At 38.7% G+C, this 19,964-nt stretch overlaps 7 protein-coding genes across 7 annotated transcripts; all 7 read right to left on the bottom strand.

The window, feature by feature from the left end:
- Positions 1-6: 6 nt before the first annotated feature.
- Positions 7-1,041, bottom strand: RNJ42_02650 (aldo-keto reductase superfamily protein; the record flags this gene model as incomplete). The annotated part of the gene is made up of 1 exon (XM_071052815.1): positions 7-1,041. The coding sequence occupies one exon, from the start codon at positions 1,039-1,041 to the stop codon at positions 7-9; it is 1,035 nt and encodes a 344-aa protein (XP_070911065.1).
- Positions 1,042-1,412: 371 nt separating this feature from the next.
- Positions 1,413-1,730, bottom strand: RNJ42_02649 (synaptobrevin family protein; the record flags this gene model as incomplete). The annotated part of the gene is made up of 1 exon (XM_071052814.1): positions 1,413-1,730. One exon carries the CDS (start codon positions 1,728-1,730, stop codon positions 1,413-1,415), a length of 318 nt encoding a protein of 105 aa, XP_070911064.1.
- An 802-nt stretch (positions 1,731-2,532) lies between these two features.
- Positions 2,533-2,946, bottom strand: SDH8 (Sdh8p; the record flags this gene model as incomplete). The annotated part of the gene is made up of 1 exon (XM_071052813.1): positions 2,533-2,946. One exon carries the CDS (start codon positions 2,944-2,946, stop codon positions 2,533-2,535), a length of 414 nt encoding a protein of 137 aa, XP_070911063.1.
- A 336-nt stretch (positions 2,947-3,282) lies between these two features.
- On the bottom strand, positions 3,283-4,938 carry BIT2 (Bit2p; the record flags this gene model as incomplete). The annotated part of the gene is made up of 1 exon (XM_071052812.1): positions 3,283-4,938. The coding sequence occupies one exon, from the start codon at positions 4,936-4,938 to the stop codon at positions 3,283-3,285; it is 1,656 nt and encodes a 551-aa protein (XP_070911062.1).
- Positions 4,939-6,497: 1,559 nt separating this feature from the next.
- On the bottom strand, positions 6,498-7,946 carry HSM3 (Hsm3p; the record flags this gene model as incomplete). The annotated part of the gene is made up of 1 exon (XM_071052811.1): positions 6,498-7,946. One exon carries the CDS (start codon positions 7,944-7,946, stop codon positions 6,498-6,500), a length of 1,449 nt encoding a protein of 482 aa, XP_070911061.1.
- A 331-nt stretch (positions 7,947-8,277) lies between these two features.
- On the bottom strand, positions 8,278-9,618 carry UBX7 (Ubx7p; the record flags this gene model as incomplete). The annotated part of the gene is made up of 1 exon (XM_071052810.1): positions 8,278-9,618. The coding sequence occupies one exon, from the start codon at positions 9,616-9,618 to the stop codon at positions 8,278-8,280; it is 1,341 nt and encodes a 446-aa protein (XP_070911060.1).
- Positions 9,619-14,722: 5,104 nt separating this feature from the next.
- CEG1 (mRNA guanylyltransferase) lies at positions 14,723-16,063 on the bottom strand (the record flags this gene model as incomplete). The annotated part of the gene is made up of 1 exon (XM_071052809.1): positions 14,723-16,063. One exon carries the CDS (start codon positions 16,061-16,063, stop codon positions 14,723-14,725), a length of 1,341 nt encoding a protein of 446 aa, XP_070911059.1.
- Between the last annotated feature and the right edge of the window lie 3,901 nt (positions 16,064-19,964).

Genomic DNA, 19,964 nt, shown 5'->3' with positions numbered 1-19,964 from the left:
ATTTTTCTAGCGGTACACCTTCTTTGGTCTGTATGGTTCTTCTAAATAGTTAATATCCTCTTGTGATAGCTTGAAGTTGATGGCCTCAACGGCTTCATCGACTCGCTTTATAGAGTTCAGGCCCACAATTGGGTTACACCCTTTACTTAGTACCCATGCAGTAGAGATTATTGCCATAGAGACATTGTTTTTCTTGGCTACTTTCTCAACACGACTGACAATCTCTTTGTCTTCCGAGGTTAAATTGTCCAACTCTAGTGACTTGAACGTAGGATCACTCTTGATACGGTCTGTTGTCTGCTCCAGTGGTCTTGTTAGTATACCACGAGCATTTGGAGACCATGGGATCAACGCAATATTGTGTCTCTTCGCAAACGGGATCAACTCTCGTTCGTCTTCACGGTTCATTAGATTATAATACGATTGTGAGGAAATAAATTGGAACCAGTTGTATTTATCAGCAATGAATTGTAACTCGGCAAATTCTGTAGCTAGCATGGAGGAGGCACCAATGTACCTAGTATATCCCATCTCAACGACGTCATTTAGTGCACGCATAATTTCTTTCATAGGGGTTTCACGGTCTAGACGATGGATTTGTAAAACATCGATGTATGTACCCAATCTCTCAGTACATTTCTTAACCCCATCTATTATATGTTTTCTGGATAACCCACGTTGGTTAGACAAATCAAGATCTTCCTCACTGCTTAACTTGTTCTCATGATGGAGCTCCAGCGTCTCGTCGACACCAAAGAACACTTTTGTCATAATGACAACAGTTTCTCTTCTGATATTGTACGTCTCCATAAACTCTTTCAACAATTTTTCACTCAGACCATTAGAGTAGAAATCAGCAGTATCATATGTTCTGAGCCCTCTATCATAAGCATGTTTTAAGATAGAGAATATCTCCTTCTTGTCCTCCATCACCCAGTTGGCCCATTTTTTGGAACCATACGACATGCATCCAATCAAAATAGGTGAAATCTTTAACCCAGAGCCACCAAATCTTACCTGCTTGACCAATTGAGACGCCATACTTATCTCTTGCTTAAACATTGGTCTTCTGTAATTCCATATAATATATTAATCCACAGAACATATAGTTTGTTGATATTCCTCCCCTTATATGTTCATCAAAGAGTTTTCGTGCATTAGTATAATAATAATACTACCTGTATAAAAGTGACGAATTAATACACACACATATATATATAGCTACTGATCCGATGTTATTTATATTATTTATAGTTTACTACTACTTCTATTGGTGCATATTATTACTAGCTGTCTTGCAGCCTGCTCGCTTAAGAGCGTAACATTTCAATCAGACAATTTCGATTCAGTTGTCACTGCTCTCTTTTGTATCATCTATATATCTGTTTTCTAACATCTGTATAAAAGTTTCCTTAACTGAAGTGTACCACAATAGGGACGATGATTACCACCAGCAGGAGCACGGCAGCGAGGAAGAGACACATCCGCATCTTCAAGTCCTTCCACCACATCTGTTTCCGCACTCTGTTAGCACCACGCTTGAAGCCCTGAGCTGACATGGCCAAGTTTTCAGCATTATCGTCAATGGAGTTCAACATCTCCCCACGTTCGGCAACTTTATTGATATTGTTACGCATTATGTCAACCGTGTCGTCGATCTCTGCCTGCAGAGCGGCCGTCTTGTTAGGTTGGCCGTCGTCGGCCAATAGATATGGATCGTAATCAGCCATTGGTTTATAAAGAAGCCCGATACTATGTCTCTGTGAGTTTAACGTCGAATTTACTGTTGAAAGGAACAGTGCGAGCTTCGTGTTAACCTGGAGAACTGCTTATAAACAAGTAAAAGCCTTATCTTGTAGATGCTATATTGCTAATATTTAGTTTTGCTGATGTATTGGTTGCCGTCTGTTCGTTGATCGTTGTATCGTTTCAATTACTTTGTACTTCCGATGAGCTCATCGCCTTCAAGCCATCAATGAAAAAAAAAAGAGCAGAAAGCTCTAAAAACACAAAATCGGAAGGGGACAACAGCAATTTGTAAAGTCGGTTTGGATATAGGGATCTTTAGAGCTATTGCAAGCAAGGATAACACACTGCTATAAGTAAAAAACGATGCTTAGGGTATTCTCAAGGAGGTTTTCAGCGTCGGTTTGGCGTTTCCAGTCATCCTGTAAGGCTGGGACGGTATTGAATTTGAATATTAAGAAGACCGGGAAGGATCCGGTAGCGTTAGAGGACGGCGAATATCCTGAATGGCTATGGAGTGTTTTGGATAAGAAAACTGCTGTGGATACTAGTAAGATGGAGGTCTCTGAGGACACTTTGAAGCTGAGAAAGAAACAAATAAGACAGGCCAACAGAGAGAAGATTAAGCAACGTAACTTCCTGAACCAGTTATAGAAGCAACCTTTTATGTATATAATATTCTAGATGACCTGTACATATAAAACAAAAAAGTAAAAATAAAAGATAAACTTTATTACAAATGAATATATTTACATACAGAAACAAAATACTAAAATAAGGACATACTTAGAAATCGGTAACTCTACCGTTGAATGAGTAGTCTCCATGCTTTAGAGGATCCTGTTTAGGGCCACCGATCTCACCTGTTTTAGGGTTGACATCTCCTTCAAACTCTGGGATGGTCTTGGAGAACTCAGGAGAGAAGGAGCCTATATCGTTCTTAGTCAATAGCTCGTTGTTTAAACTCTCCTTGGTAGGATCGCTCTTGATCTTACGGTTATATTCTTCGATCGCCTCCTGAGAATGGGCTATCCTCTGCAGTTTCTCAAACTCTTCTTGTTCTTCACGTGGTAGTTTTGGGGGACTTGGTTGCCTTGTAGTGTTCAACATCCTGGCAGATGGCAACGCCGTCGTTACTCGGAAACCAGGTACCACTGAGTTGACACGGCTGACACTTCTTAACATATATTGGCGCAACATTAGTAAATGCTTTGATCTATTTTCTTATGGATACAATATACTAAATATTTTGTCGCCACCTTACTTAAATGTTATGGTTTACTGTCATTTATATAATCTATGTAATCTTGGATATGGTGTTAATACTAGGAACCCCGAGTACGTCGGCCATCACCGAGGAGATCATGTGACATTTATATCGATCTGAAAGAAATAGTATATATGCCTTGTAATATTTACATTTTATACTCTCTAACTATATAATTTATCGCTTTCATTATTTATTGATGCTCGATGGTGTAGGTATTAATCTTGCCTGATTTACAATTTCTAGAGATGAAGCCAGCTTCAACTAGATTATATACTCATTCTTATACCTTCAAGAAGTTCATCGATGATAACCTGGTTTCTATCATTCCCTTGTATAGTCTCTAAGATCCCAAAACATTGTAGTAACGTCAACTTATCATGCTCTGTAACGCCACTTTCTTCTTCCTCATTGAAAATATATTGCTGGAAACTCTTACTAGCACCATCATTACTATGTATGAAATTTTGGTAATAAGGTAAGACAATAGAGTCTCTGAAGCATTTCAGAAGTAGATAATCAATGGTTAAAAATGAATGCTTACTGCCCTCCTGGGAAAGTCCTCCTGAGTAACGTGAGAATTTCTTCGTAATTTTTTCTAATGGTAAAAACACAGACAAGACGTCAAAGTAGACTTGTTGATAAAATACTTGCCAAATCACCCCGACTCTTTTCAATGCAGTGTTCATAGTTTCTTCATTGCTATAGTTGAAAACGATTTGGTTCTCAAGAATGTACAGAGACGTAGTCAAAAATTCTTCTATCTCAGAAAGAAATTTCTTATAAGACACCGAGGCCTTTGATTCTGTCTTTATGACAATGTAGAAGTCTAAAATACGGTTGATGTCTTCAATCTTGGCAGGTAGCTGCCATATCCTTTGCATCTTGAATAATTCAATAATAACACCACAATATATGCCCCAGATATTACCGGCCAATATGTGTAGTTCTTGTGAGGTGAATCCTTTATAATTTGCCTCTAATGAAGAGAGATTTTTGAGAAGATCATGAAGCATTGCAACGTTAGCTGATTCAATCATATCATCGGTAACATTAATGGACATAGGTGTATCATTTGGGATGTTTACCATAGAAGGACTAAATGAATGAACTGATCTAGCAGAGTCAATTAATCCACCGGCTGTATGAATGAACTGTGATGATACTTTATGTTTGCCATAGGAGGCATGCAGAAATTTACTAAATGAATTTTGTGGAGCTGCCTCAGTATCTCCACTTCCTATTTTTTTATGACTCTTATTTGATAGCAGTTTTCTGGCCATCTTAGAAAAAGGATTGTGCTTATTCTTAGTAGTTGTTGGGGAGTTTAGTAAGTGTGTATTCATGCTTGACGTACTCTTAGTTGCCTTAGGTTTAAACAAGCTGGATTTCCGCTCGGTCTTTAACAATGGACTGCTGTTCTCCCTATTGTTACTAAATAGCGATATTCTTCGTTTCTCCTTAGTCTTTTGAGACCCATTACTATAGAGACTATCCTGATATGGCTCTTCCTCTGTTATCTTTGAGTCATCCATCCTTGTATCAAATCTATCCACAGAAGCCGTGTTCCGCAGCTTCTGAAACTTGATCTCATCACCAAAAGAGTCACTTGAATTCCTCATACGCATCGGTCCTGAACTATTCCCTTGGAATATAGACTGAAACCCCACTTGAGACCATCGTGGTACTGAGGACCCCATCTCTACCGACCCAGGCACTTTCTTCACATTAGACTCCTCATCCGGATGTGTTAGTGTTTGCGGCACAATGTCTGACGAGATATTGTACACTCGTGAGTAATTGCTCAGATGCCCTGAAGCCTGAGAATCCTTGCTAACTGTACTAGTCGCCCTATTCCTTGCACTGGTAAACGAACTCGTCGACGACATTGCGCCTTGTCGCCTTCCATTCGAGCCTTGCACCATCTCGTCTATTCTATATCCTGATATAATCTATCACCTGTGCTGAATGCTAATAATATCCGTCCTAACTGTTCTTTGATCAGTGTCTTATTGACCTTTAAGACCCTTTTTATACTGGCAAGTCGTGTTTTGGCACAACGAAATTTTTCAGTGCTTGATGCGATGCGATGCGATGCGATGAGCAATAACATACAGAACTATATTGGTATTCATCCTGTCAATCTATCATTTCTTATCAATTCAATTGATCAATTGTGAATTCAATAACCGCTTATAAATAACCCTGCTATGTTTGATCCATTGGATTTGTACACCCCGGAAGAGGAGAAGGAAAGGCAAGATGTGCTGATCGAGAGCCACAATGAGGGTGCTATAGAGGCCAATGATGAGGACAGTGACTATATTGTTGATGTATTAGAGTTACCGTCCTGTGTTTATGCTAACTGGGAGGTTATTATGTGTGTTTTGGTGTTGCTGAGACCCATGAGTCAGGTGAATTTTGCGGATGACCAGGAGCTACCTGAGTTTGAAGACCTCGAACTATTAGATAAGTTGGTTGAGTGGTATAGGGTCAAATGGCCAAATATGCATCTCAATACACGCGAGAAGGTCTTGCGTAATATACCGAAAGTGCCCACGATATCTTCAAGAGATGCCCTATTGGGGTACTACACTTCCATCTTGCAATACTACGATAAGAACCCTACTCATGGGGGAGCAGAGCCGGTACTCAGAGAAGTGAGTCTGAGGATAGCTGAAAATTGTGGAAGAACGGCCCAACCTGCTATTAGCAGAGACTTCAAGCTAAATAACTTGGAGAAAGTGATACGTTTGCATGAGCCTTCATTGACCGCAGATAACCTTGGTTGGAAAACTTGGGGCTCTTCATTGGTACTAGCAGATATTGTCGTTGATTTAATTCACACAGAGAATCTGAAGATTAATGGTAATAATATTAGAACTCTAGAATTGGGTGCCGGGACAGGGCTCGTAGGGATTGCATGGGCTGAAAAGTGGAGATCATCCTCTTACAAGAATATCAAATCTGATATTTATCTAACCGATCTCCCTGAAATTGTAGAAAATTTAAAGAAGAATGTGGCTATAAATGACTTGGACAGTTTTGTAACTGCAGATGTTTTAGACTGGACTGATCCTTCTAGTTTCATTGCGAAGTATAGTGATGAACGATTTGATTTCATTTTGGTAGCAGATCCAATTTATTCCCCACAACATCCAGAATGGGTGGTAAATATGATTATCAAATTCCTGAAACAAGATGGTGTATGTCATCTACAAATACCAGTAAGAGAGAGATACAGCTTAGAAAGAGCACTGTTATGGCGTTTACTCGACGAAAAAGGACTCAGTATTATTAATGAAAGATTGGATAAGGGGAAAGATGATTGGGGCGATGTAGAGTATATATATAAAAAAATCCAATGGAAATGATGATAGAAATGAAATTAGCATAACGATATGATTGTTTGAATTTATATAGCTGTTACTTCTTAAGAGGCTTAGTATTTATATATTTTTGAAGAACAATTAATTATATTCAATCATGAAAATGAGGACTCTATTTTGGAGCCAATAAATTCTCTTGGTACTCCAGTTTTTATCCTCGTCAACAAGCCTCTTAATGGTTCATACCATACATTTAGTTCTTCCACTTCACTTGTCAACAAATTTTCAATTACCTCAATTCTTAGTTGAGCTGTTTCTGGTTCAGTAATCTCGGTCTGTTCTTTAGAGATTAAACTTGACATCACTTTTGGTAAATGCATCAATAGGAAACTTGCTGAGTACCTATACTGTGACATTTTTTGTAATACAACCATTTGCTCCAAGTAAGGCATAACAAGAAAGTCTTCTGCAGATATATTTTTCTTTATCAGATCAAAACAATCCTCGTTAGACATCAAATTTCTTAATATAGTAATCTCACTAGGAGAGACATGCCCTTTTGTTTTTACTATGTTTGCATGGTATTGATACAGATACCCTGGATCCACAAATGAAAGTAAATCTAACAGGTATTCATTCGTATTTGATATTTTGATATAATTCTTATCCAGATCATTAAAATACGACTTATCATCTAAGAATGAGATTTGCTTAAGAACTTTGAACAGGTATGATAGACCATATTGTTGAACATCCGGATACATGTTAATATCCCTATACAGTTCTCCAAAAATGGGAATTATTTTCTGTAAATGTTTCAACCTCCATTGGTTTTTTAAATTGCCCACTGTTAAAAATCTAGTTGTTTCAAACAAATTGCAATAATATGTACAAATGTTTATAAACAGGAGAATGTTCACATCAATCGACTCCTTTATATCCGTACCACTGACAATAAACAAGTTTTCATTAAATTCTGAGAAAGTTATGTACTCAAAACATATCTTTAATAACTCAAGTAGTCTTGTCGCAATCAATACATCCTTAGTTTTATTCTTTACTCTTAGAAGCAGAGGAAGATTATTCTTGAGTACCCTTCTCCTTATTAATTCATCGGTAGCCAATCTATTAAAGACCAGTTCAATATTATTTATTAATTCAATTCCAGATTTGGGATCAAAGTATTTTCCTAGTAAAATATCAATCATCTCTGTGGAGGCAAACAAACCCTTTGGATCCGAATTGGCAATAATCAAACATGCCATCCCATTCAACCTCTCTATTGGAGCCAACAGGGCACCTTCCAAATCACTTACAGTAAATAATTCAATTAGCCTTTCAAATGGATATTTCATAATCAATGCCGATAAGAGAGTCATCAGAGCACCATAATCTATCGGATACACTTGGTCAGAAGTAACTATTTGTTTCATAATACCCAATGTCCGATCCATCTCTAGGGTGGGTGAGCCCTCATAGCTCACTAGATTGATATTGCACCTGTCAATAACCTCATCAAGCAGACCTTCCGAACTATCACCATTAGAGGCCACCAAAGAACTAAACGTCTCATTGAAATCGACAAAAGCTTGGTTCATAGCCATTCTACAATTAACAAAATAAAGCAGCTAGTTATAGCACTACAGCTTCTTACCATCTAGTACAAGTACGCTCTCTAGGGTGTATCCACAAACTTAATACATTGTTCCTTTTAATTTCTTTTTTTTCTTCTTTAACTACAGCTCATCGCCACATATCGATATTAATGCTCGGACACCCAATCGACATAACAAAATATCGTCGTCATGGAATGGCTTTTATCTGGAAGTGTTATTATGTACAATCTTTATATGTTATTCAGACTGTTTAGTCCTATAAATAGTCGTTAACTAGGCGAGACAATATATATGGCTGAAGGAATTGGGATTTGAATAACTAATCTTTGGGGTCCCTATTTTTTTCCAACTTCACGTTATTACCATTATATGTAGCCTTCTCCTCAGGGTCATCGTCCTTTTCCTCGTCATCCCTGTTTACAAACTTAACAATGTTTGGTGACACAGGTCTTGAGGCTAAGTTCATCTCTGAGGGTTCCTTGGCAAGCTTTGTGACTCTAGGGGCCATTATAGGTGTAGAGTAATGGGAAGATGCTGCGGATTCATGATTTATATTTGAATGCTGTCTGTTGAGACGGTCTTCATGTTGTCTATTGAAATGATCTTCGTGCTGTCTATTGAAGTGTTCTTCATGCTGTCTACTAATATGTTCCTCTTGCTCGTAGAGTTGCTCCGTAGTGGGAGGGGAGGCAGAATGGCTCCCTACCCACCATTGGGAGAAACCAGTAAACATTTTGTTAATAAGGCCAGAATCCTGTTCATCAGTAACATTTAAATGCTTATTGCCACTATCTAGAGCCTTTAGGAGTAAAACTGATCTGGGGGCGAGGTCCAAGTCCTCTAATGTCTTCAGCTCATCAGATTCTGTGAACGTAACACGGGGAATGTTTCTATGGAAGGAATATGGGCCCGCCCCATCCGTCCTATTAACATCTACCCATTTCCTCACATCATTCAAGGTTTCTTGTGAGTCAAAAGTGTGCTTTAAATTTTTGCTATCTGTTAGCCTGAACATAAGCACACATTTACCCGTATTGAACCTACTCTTGTCAATGATATTGTCACGCACGTCCATTGGCAGTTCATGCCCAGCTTCCACCTCATGTGAGTGTTTCCTGGCCAATCTCTCGGCCTTATCGGCTCTAACAAGTGTCAAAATCCTTAATCTTTCTTCCTCAGCCTGCTTTAGCTGTTTCAGGTACTCCTGTTGAAGTACAGTAGTGGCTTTCTCCACTATCTTATCTCTTTCTGTCTTTCTAGGTGGGGATTCCCTAGGTTTATCGCTAATCTTATGTTCTGTGATTGCATTTTCATCCTTGATCCCAAGCCCTATCATTAACTTCTTCCAGTGAGAAACTTCATGTGTGTTATCATCTCCTTTTATCACCAAAACAACTTTCCCTTGCTTAATCAAACGTACACTAGGCACCACAACATCCGGGAAAATCTGCGTAAAATTGTCAAACTCCGCAGATCCCCGCACAACTTCTAGCCACACAGCTTTACCCTTCAGTATGCTAACATCAGAATCCTTCTTAAACCACTGATCAAGCCACGGATCAGTTCCCTCTCCATCACCAGCTTTACAATAAACGACGAGAACCTTATCCCCTTGCAACGACTCCGCTACTGCCTCTTCAACATTAGTACCAAAGAGCATTCTCACGATTAGATATATTGAACTATGCGCTATACGTAACTATCACCTAAAATGTAAAGATAACAATAGATATAGAAACCAATACTTTATCATTAAGCAATGTCTTATTATTGACACGACTAGAACTTTGCCCTTCTTCACATGCGCAAAAGGGCCACTCTATCTCCAGTCCCAGGGTTACCCGGATGTAATATTATACGTAAATACATGTGATATTCCGTATATAAGAACTGTAAGTAACGTGACTATCCGTATATGATATTATATCAGCTGACCTATTAATACAAAACGTGATTGATATTTACGTATTATTTATGTATATGTATATTTATATTATCTATGTTTTTGGTTATTACTGGGTGGAATCTAAGTGATATTTAATATAATTTTCATATAGAGTTGCCCTTAATTCATATGCTCGAATGGTCTTTACGCAAGATTCATTGCCTGTTATTAAGGATGTGGTTGTCGGGAAGGTTTTGGGGGAAGGTTCATTCGGTTGTGTACGAAGTGCACATTTGAAGTTTGATCCCGGTGTTTTTGTGGCAGTTAAGTATGTACACCTACCGACATGTCGTGACCATGGTCTTTCAGAGAAGGATGTCACCAAGGAGGTCGTGCTGCACTCACGATGTTCGAAGCATGTCAATGTTTTAAAGCTCATCGATTGCAATATCAGCGGGGATTACATGTGGGTGCTATTAGAACTCGCTGATGGTGGTGATCTCTTTGATAAGATTGAACCAGATGTTGGTGTAGATCCCGAAGTGGCACAGTTCTATTTCCAGCAACTCACAAGCGCATTGTATTATCTTCACGAGGATTGCGGGGTGGCACATCGCGATATTAAACCTGAAAACATATTGCTGGATAAGAATGGTAATTTGAAACTTGCTGACTTCGGATTAGCATCACAATTTAGGAGGAAGGACGGATCGCTGAGGATCAGCACGGGTCAACGCGGATCACCACCATACATGGCGCCCGAAATAATACACGATGACGAATACTATGCCAATGCCACCGATATATGGTCCGCTGGTGTATTGTTGTTTGTACTCATTACTGGTGAAATCCCCTGGGGAATGCCGGTGAAGGAGGATGAAAGTTTTGAATGGTTTATAAATAATGGCGGGAACCTCAGCATCGGACCCTGGGAGAAAATTGATCTCCGACAAATGAATTTGCTTAGAAAGATATTGCAACCTAACTATCACAAAAGAATTAGTATTCAAAAGTTGAGACAGCACCCATGGGTCATGGCTAAATGTAAATTGGCGGACTCAAGAGGTCTCTGTCGAAACCCTGAAATACTGGCCAAGAGATTGCTAGGTAAGTTAAGAGTGTCACTGAGTAACGAAACTTATATGAAATTTACACAAGATGCTACTCAGTTTGACACTGGTCCTCCTAGATTTAGAGCTACTCAACCAATTGACGGTGAAATAGCGGAATTGGAATATGATTCAATTAATGATGGGGCTTTGAATTCAGCTGCAAAAGCCTTTACTCAAGTAGAATCCAATACTGAAATTCCAGGATTTAGGACAAACTCAAAAGAAAGATGGACACAATATATTAACAATGAACAAGTCGCATTTCAGTTTAGAAGCGAAGGGATTGAACAGGACTCATCCCTAAAGTTCAACCCTACTAAATATACTAAGTTCTTCTCCTTAGAACCCATGGACACTCTTCTACCTGTACTGGAGAATTCCTTAGTTGATTCAGGAATCAGAGTTAAGAGCGACCTGTACCTCCATTTTCAGAAGTTAAGGAAGGAACTGGATCAAGAAACCATCTCACCCTTAGTTATTAATATCAAAACAAGAGATAGGCGTGGTGGTAACCTGTCAGGGCTTGTAAATATAGTAACCGTGGAAGATTGCCTGAAGAGTATCAGTTTTAACCGGAAAACTGGAGACCCATTGGAATGGAGAAGGCTCTTCAAGCGCATCGCCGTCTTAAGTAGAGAGATTATCTTGATACCAAACCAAAACTAAATACTTTATACCATGTAGAATTGTAATATTATTAGAAATCCCGATTTCTACTCTTATTCCTAATCTCAGTAACGTATAGTAAAAAATAATCTGTACAGAAAAGCTCGAAACAAAATTTGAAGATGAGCAAGAAGAGAACTGTTTCCCTGAAGGTTGGATCAAACTTAATTTAATGCACTGGGTTAGCTAGGTTATATATAAACCACAATGGCAGATGCATTAAAACAAGCTATCAATGGGCGTATTGATTTGTACCGTGTGCTTGATGTGAAGTTTGATGACTATAGAGATCGAGTTGATGAGAGTGCTTTACGGGAGTTGAAGAGGAAGTACAGGTTACTGTCGTTAAAATACCATCCAGATAAAAACCCAGAAGACGATGATGCTATTGGGAAGTTCCATTTACTTAGCTTGGCCGCATCAGTGCTAGTTGATGAAGGTTTAAAGGGAGAATATGATAGCTGGGTTTCTAGGTATCTCTACCCAGATGGCCATATACCGCAGGAAGATCGAACGAGGAGAGAAGAATTGATACAGGAACTAAACCACAGGGAAGCAAGTATAGGAAACGAGCAAGACATCTCGGGAGACTTGGGTAAGATTCAAGCATATGGCGAGAAACTTCGAAGGCTAAAGCATTATGAAATGGGGTACGGCGATTGGATTCACCTTGATGAGCATATACACAACCAAAAAAATAAACAAGTCTTACAGCCGAAAGATCTCGAGCTTCGTACCTTAAGAATAGTGCTCGACTACTATACAATTCCTGATATTAGCAACTTAAAAGACGTAAAGAGTTGGTTTGAAGACAGATACACACAATTTGCACCCCAATTCGAGGATATATACTTTTCTGAAAACAACAGCTACGAAGAACCTGATGAGGTAGTTGTATACATTGTCCTTCACAGTGTACAGATATCGTCAAAACTATACCACCTTATGTTGAGAAACCCGAACGAGTCTATCCTTGACATCCAACCCAATATTCCACCAAAGGCCTTCGAAACATTCAAAGAACGAATCTCACTAAAACAAAATGTCTTAGATCAATTCAACAACGAACCAACAGTCATTTCTTTAGACTAGCATCATTACGAATAAAATATAGCTTTTTTCAAGATGTGTAGGTCAGAATACTCCCAACAATGGGCAAAAATGGGATCAGAATGGTTCACACACACAGGAGACGAATGCACCATCGATAAAATTATAGAATAATACGTAAAAGTCCTTTTCCAGACCCCATCTGGTATCTCATAAATACTCTAATATATTAATTTTAATTAACCTATTTGTATCGTTATATACGATTTATCATTGAATCGAGGACCCGACGAGGGCCCCAATCGTGAGAGTACTACAGTTGACAACCTATTTATCAAAGGATCGGGTATCGAAGGGCTGGCAATGGCATGTGTTACCTATATTGAAAGTTAGTAAGCGGTAAGCAAGTATTCTTTAACTACAGAGCAAGTGTTTTTACTTTGGGGGATGTTGAGAAGTTCGACTAGGAAGTTTAGTACGGGTAGTCTGTTGAAAGCGGCAGCTCCAGCTCGTGGACGAGCTCAGGGATTCTCTCAGAAGAAAGGTGGTTCTTCCACTGTGACAAGAAAGAGAGTGACACCTGGTAGTTTGTACAAGAATTGGGCCGATACTGTTCATACGGCGAGGTTGAACAGTAATGCTGTTGATTTGAATTTACCTGTGATGGATGTGAAGAATTTATCAGAGTCTTACAACAAAGTAACATTCTTCTCTGATAATAGCTATAAGGCTCTACATAATTTAGGCTCTTTCAAGAAAAGTCAGCATAACGAGTTATTTTCAAAACCAGTGTCCCTGGTTCGTGAGAGCACTGGAGCATTCCTTGATAAACTGAAGAATGAATCCAACAAGAAATTCATCATTACAGGTGAGCCAGGTGTTGGCAAATCCAGTTTGTTGGCGCAGGTACATTCCTATGGGGCGGAAACAAATATGGTGGTGGTGAACATTTCATATCCTGAAATGTTCTTGAATGGGAGAAATGACTTCCTCTTTGATGAGAAGTTGAATCTATACACACAACCAATGTACACAAAACAATTAATTAGAAAAATTCGGAAATCGAATAAACCTGAAATTCTATCTAAGATAAAGCTATCCAAGGATTATAAATTTTCTAGTAGCAATCCTAAGGATATAGGTCAAAATGCGACGATAAATTTGAAGAAAGACCAGCATACTTTATTGGATTTAGTATCTTTAAAGACTACAAATAAGGCTATTGGAACCCAATTTGCAGTAATTATGGAAGAGTTGACTACTCAGGAGCATACTGGAACTATTTTCACTATCGATAATTTCTCTAAGTTCTTAACTAAGTCTTTCACAGATTACAGAAACACCCAAAACAAACAAATATTTTCATTGCAATTCCAATTGGGTAAAATGATAATGGATATAATATCAGGTGCGATTAAATTCAAGAGTAGCAATAGTGCGTTTGTCGCCGCCATTTCCGGTGTCGATAGAACTAACAAAACATTGCCTGTGGGATTGGGCAAAATTGAAGAAGATCTTTATGTGACTAGATACCATTACGAGAAGATCTTCTCTGATATATTGAAGAAAGGTAAGATACAAGAGTTTGAAGTTCCAAAACTAAGTAAGGAGGAGGTTAGATCACTATTAGAGTATTATCGTGACTCTCAGATTTTGTCTGGTAGAGATCTAGAATGTGCCGAATTTGATAAACTTGTCGATGAAAAATACTTTGTTAGCGGAAATGGCAACCCTAGAGAATTACTAAAGAGTGTCTCTTTGTCCTACAGGTGAACTTTAGATCAAAGTAGAAAATAATATCCTTGTATACTAAATTTGAACTTGATCTGAAATTCTCCCATAAAAAAGAAGGAAAATTGCCTTATTAAAGAAATAGATTTACTTCTTATTCCAAGTTTAAAAGGTAGAATATATATGTAATAACAATCGCACATGTAAATAACTAATAATACAGTATTCTTAATGAAATGAAATATATCTAGATATACTTTAGAAAAAATTTATTAGGATTTTATATAACCATCATATGCAAGAGAAACCTAGAAGCAGTACTAGTCGGACCAGTCGTCCTCATCAACATATTTTGGTTGAGATTGTTTTTCGCTTTCATTAACATTATTTGCAGCTGGTATAGGTTTTGGTGCCTGTTTTGGTACTGCATGCATCCTTTTTCTTTCTTCCCAGGCTTCTTTAATGGTTGGGACAGCTTCACTTAAATCATCAATAGTGACAGAATCATTAATACTTTCCAACACCTTTTGTACCACAGAAGTATGGTTACCATTCAATTTATCATCTCTAAATCTTAACATTGTCCAGTTTCCTGTTTCGGCGTCCTTCGAACATTCAACAATTCTACCGTTTAATGGCTGTTCCAGATTTTTCAAATCTTGCCATTGCTCATCTGTTATTGTGAGCTCAGCAAATCTGCTATAAGTTTTCTCTAACAATTCCATCTCTTTTCTATCAAATGGTTGATCAAAAATATTCAACTTCGTGTTCACGTCAGAACCACCCTGCCATACGTAAAGTGCGAATGTTGGCTTGACATCATAATTATAGTACCATCTTCTGGGATCTTTTTTGTTAACTGACGTATCTTCTACCATTGGTATTTCAAGAATCAACTTGAAATCCACGGAGTTTTCTTCTTCAGGCTTCCATTTCAATAATAGTGAGTCCTTACCACCAACGTAGTAAGGTGTTCTCACCGGTGTGAAAATCAAACCATCTGACATGTGAGGTAGTTTGTCCAAACTGTTGGCCACTTTTACCAACGAATAACTGAAATCCATATGCTTCATGGAGAGCTTGAACGGGAAGGTGGCACACTTGTCGGGATAAAGAGATCTCAGGTCATAGTATGGCTTGAAAAACTCTTTCCCCAGATGGGCAAGTCTCGAACTTGTAGGAGACTGGACCAGTGCCCTCCCGTTTATAGCAAGACAATCAAACATCAAGTACCGCAGCTCCTGCAGCTTTGTCATGGGATTTGTCTGTATGACCAATTCACCATCAATTAAGGTACCGTTCTGCGAAGTCTCCAGCAATTCCTCTTTCTTCCGTTGTGGTAAACACGGGAAATGGAACCCATTAACCAAGTAGTAGTTATTCTCACGGTCAATCATGAAACACCCTTGCTCCCCAGTTACGGGATTCAAAACAACAAGCATCAACACACGCATACCATCAGTCTTCTCACAGACATAGTAATCCTGCCCAACCAACTTATCTTGTATATCCGAATGCTGAAAGGAAACCGGCTGAGAACCAGGAAACGTCTTCGAAGGCTTCGGAGAGTTCAGCAACTTACACACCAGCATCTTCAAATCCTGCGTAACATGACTAGGCTGGATTATACCAGGAATTTCAGGAGATACTCTGCTATCCATCTTGAGTTTCAGTATTTTTTTTGTTTCTTCTTCTTCAGCTTCTTATTCTTCTTCAGCTTCTTCTTCTTCGACTTGTCTCTATATCTACTTCCAACTTGCAACCAACAAAACCCACTTCCTTAAAAGGTTGTAGTAGAGTAACCTTGTGGCTTCCGTATATCAATTGATTCATATAGCCTTGAAATAAATTTTAACAATTTTTTTTTTGCTTTGGGTATGAAGGGCGAAGAAGGGAATTTTTGGATATTTAACAATATTTCAAGAAGGGACATGGAATGGGCTTGGCAGCTGATTATCCAATACAACCCCATTTAAAAAAAGCAATAGCGATTATAATAATACTCTAAGTGGGATTGTCCAACTACTTCTTTTCCCACCGACTATACTACATGTTCCAGCAATGTCACGAAGATCTAGACGCCCAGTGAGCTATAATGAGATGGAGGCGGATGCCGAGTTTAAGCAGCGGTTAGCTGAGCTCGAGAAAGGTATTAAGGCCAAGCCGGCGAAGAAGAAGTCTCCCAGGGTGGTGATTGACAAGGACCTCGAACCGCTGGCCTCGTACATCAATGATAAAACCACGCCGTGGAGCATGATACCGACACTGCCGGAGGCATTTAGGAGAGATGCGCTGTTTTCGAACATGCTATACCTTGAGACTGCTGTGGTGGACACAGCGAGGCACTGTGTGCTGGATAATGACGGGGCTGTGCTGCTGTCGAGGAACGACACGATATATATGGTCTCGGAGCCGCCGGGCGAGCCATACTACATCGGGAGGGTGGTGGAGTTCGTGATCAAGGAGAAGTTCAGAGAGATTATCAAACAGTCACACACCTCGGCTACCGTGTTTCCCGCCAAATACTTCAACGTAAAAATGAACTGGTTCTTTAGGCCTAGAGATATTCGTGAGAAATTGGGTATAGTGGATCCGAGGATGCTGTACGCTACTTTACAACAAGACGTGTGCCCAATTACTTCTTACAGAGGTAAATGCCAAGTATACCACAAAGATGAGCTAGAGTATCATATGGACGACGCTAATTATCTATACGAACAGCCTAACGTGTTTTACTATGAGGAGCTGTTTGATCGTTTCCACCTTAAATACTACAAAATATTCAACACCCAGAAACTGCGGGATACTGTGAACCCTGAGTCTGAATATCTCACAATATTAATGAAGAAATATGACTTTATATTTTGTGAAGAGGATTATCCCATGATTAAAATGGTAAAGAAGTATATATGTGGTGAAACAACTGAAAACCCAGCAAGTTTGGTTGATAACTGGGATCAAAGTTGTCAAGTGTGTCGTAGTTGGTGTGAAAACGATACTAGTATAAAATGCTCTGCTTGTAAAATACATGTACATCTAGCATGTATGAAACCTCCACTATTGAAAAAACCTTCTACAACAAATATTAAGGATTTGTATTGCTTTTTTTGCAACAAATCTGTAAAACACACCAGTAGAGGGGTACAAAACGCCATGGCTGAGTATAATGCAAGGAGGTTGAACCAGCTAGCACTTAAAAGAAATCAAAGGGATGTTTCTTATAATAAAGACAATATTTTATTTCAATATTTTGGTAAGCATCTAATTTTAAACTTCGATGACGTTCTGAATGACAACCTACTTTTACCATTTCCTATATTGCCATCCAGGATAGGAATAAAGTATCAATGGGATGGTTGTAATACTAATATCGATAAATGGACACCAGCACCGTATAATGATGATGATAACAATGCTCGTGGAATGGATAATACAATAACTAAAATATGGGAAGATACGGAAGGTAAGATAAATGACGATAAATTCGACGGATATAAAGAGAAATGTGCAGTTATTTTGAAGGAATCTGCGGATATGGATCCCACGAGTTGTGCTTTTCTTGATTATATCCTAAAAACTTTATATGAGAACAGTTTTGATACATCCCTTGCATATAATACTGCAAGATTAAACTTGAATAGACAAGCTTTGAACGAACCCGATTTTTCCCCTGAAGAATTGAAAAAGTTTGAGTCAGGTGTTACTAAATATGGTGGGCAGCTACGGCCTGTCTGGAAGATGGTTAAAACCCAACCGATGTCTATGATTGTGAAATATTTTTATAAATGGAAAAAATCACGCCGTGGTTTAGAAGTACGTGGTAAACTAGAAAAGAAGAAGAAAATTGAAGAAGAAAAGGATAGAGAGCTTCACTACAAGGAGTATGGAAAAAATGCTGAATCGATCCAGTCTATCAAATACCTTGACGACTCCTCCATAGATACCGACGACATATCGCTCGCAACAGACTGCTTCAAATGTAAATTTTGCTCCGTTGACTATTCGCCTATGTGGTACAAGGTCTCTGGTGGTACCAATGATAACGACATATCGGAGTATCTAAATAGTAAAAAGAACAACCAAAGACCCAACTCTAGATCCAGGAGAACTAAACTTGGAGCCCTATGCATCAGATGTGCCCGGCTCTGGAGAAGGTATGCTGTCAAGTGGACACCTCCACCAGACGTTCTTAGAAGGTTAGTTGGTAATGACGAAGCTGATTTCATGCTATGTATTGCCGAGCTGATAAGCAAGAAGGCTCAAGATGAATTCATCCTTGATACTTCCAACGTCCATAAGAAGCTGTTGGAATATGAACTAGTTCTTGACGCAGAACTCATAGTTAGACAACGAGCGGAAGTATATGTAAACCCAGATGAGTTAACGGCAATTAGAGAGAGTGTTATGAAACTTCATCAAAACTTGTACGAGAAAGTTGTCAGTACTATCGACAGAAGTATTTATGACATTCCTCGAATGAAACTGGAATTAGAAGAATATTTAAGGAAATTCGAAGATCAAGAACAGTTAATATCTCAATCACTGGATAATAAGAACACTAACTCAAACTCAGACTCCTACTTAGAGAGCAGTGATGCGGGGAATTTCTCCGGTTTGAAAATAGTCTCTACCGAGAGCAGTGAAGCTGATATGGATGATTCATCCTCTGATAATGATGAGATAGAATCAGAGGAGAAATCAACAGACAACTTGATCCCAGTTAAACGAGAACATAATGAAGATATAACAAATGATAGTAAGAAACTACAAACACAACCTATCAGCGGTCAATAACAAGAAAAAGAAAGAAAACATAAATAGAACAATGGCGGGGGGTGGGAGTGGGAAAGAATAATGTGAAGTCATCGATACATCAGATCTGAGTATCAATTTTCATGTGAAGTCATCAGTGCGTATGAACGGGGTATTCATTGAACAGAAAAAACCCCATCCAAATGCAAAGGTTCCTAGTTTGTGTCATAGCTTATCTCGCTATTAACTTCCTCCCCTTCAACTAGCTTTGCTGTCTGTGGAAGTTAACAACTATCTCTTCCTAATATGCCTGTTAATGGAATATACCAGCGACGTATTCCTTATTCCTTATTTTTTCCTTCTTTTTGTGCTACGAAGGGGGGGGGAAGCAGCGAGGAAAACTCTCGCTTGTAACTTCCCACCCAGAAATCAGACATTAAACTTGATCTGACAATATATGGCATCTACAGGCGAGTCTATAATACATACTCTTCTCCTCTAACAAAAAGACGTACAAAATACGCAGTCCACAATCAAAAAAAAAAAAGAAATTGAGACTCATCACGCTGAAGGAAAATTTTTTTTTTTTCAAAAATTTTTTCTGTTGGTCCGAGATAGATGAACTTTAATGGCAACCGCAGGCGTATGGGCATCAGACCAATATTGAGTCTAACATATTGAAATTACCAATTTTTTGTTTGAATTGGTTGGAAGGAAGGATATAAATACTTCTATCAATTGGATTTATCTTATTTTAGTTTCTTGTCATGAACTATTATTAAAAAAATTTGTTAGAAAAAGAAAGTCAAT

The sequence above is a fragment of the Nakaseomyces bracarensis genome (genome assembly GCF_045282275.1).
Source record: "Nakaseomyces bracarensis strain CBM3 chromosome Unknown Scaff10_0, whole genome shotgun sequence".
In the NCBI taxonomy this organism is placed as follows: domain Eukaryota; kingdom Fungi; phylum Ascomycota; class Saccharomycetes; order Saccharomycetales; family Saccharomycetaceae; genus Nakaseomyces; species Nakaseomyces bracarensis.
Note: the sequence above shows the minus strand (reverse complement) of the source record. Positions and strands in the feature narration are given on the sequence as shown.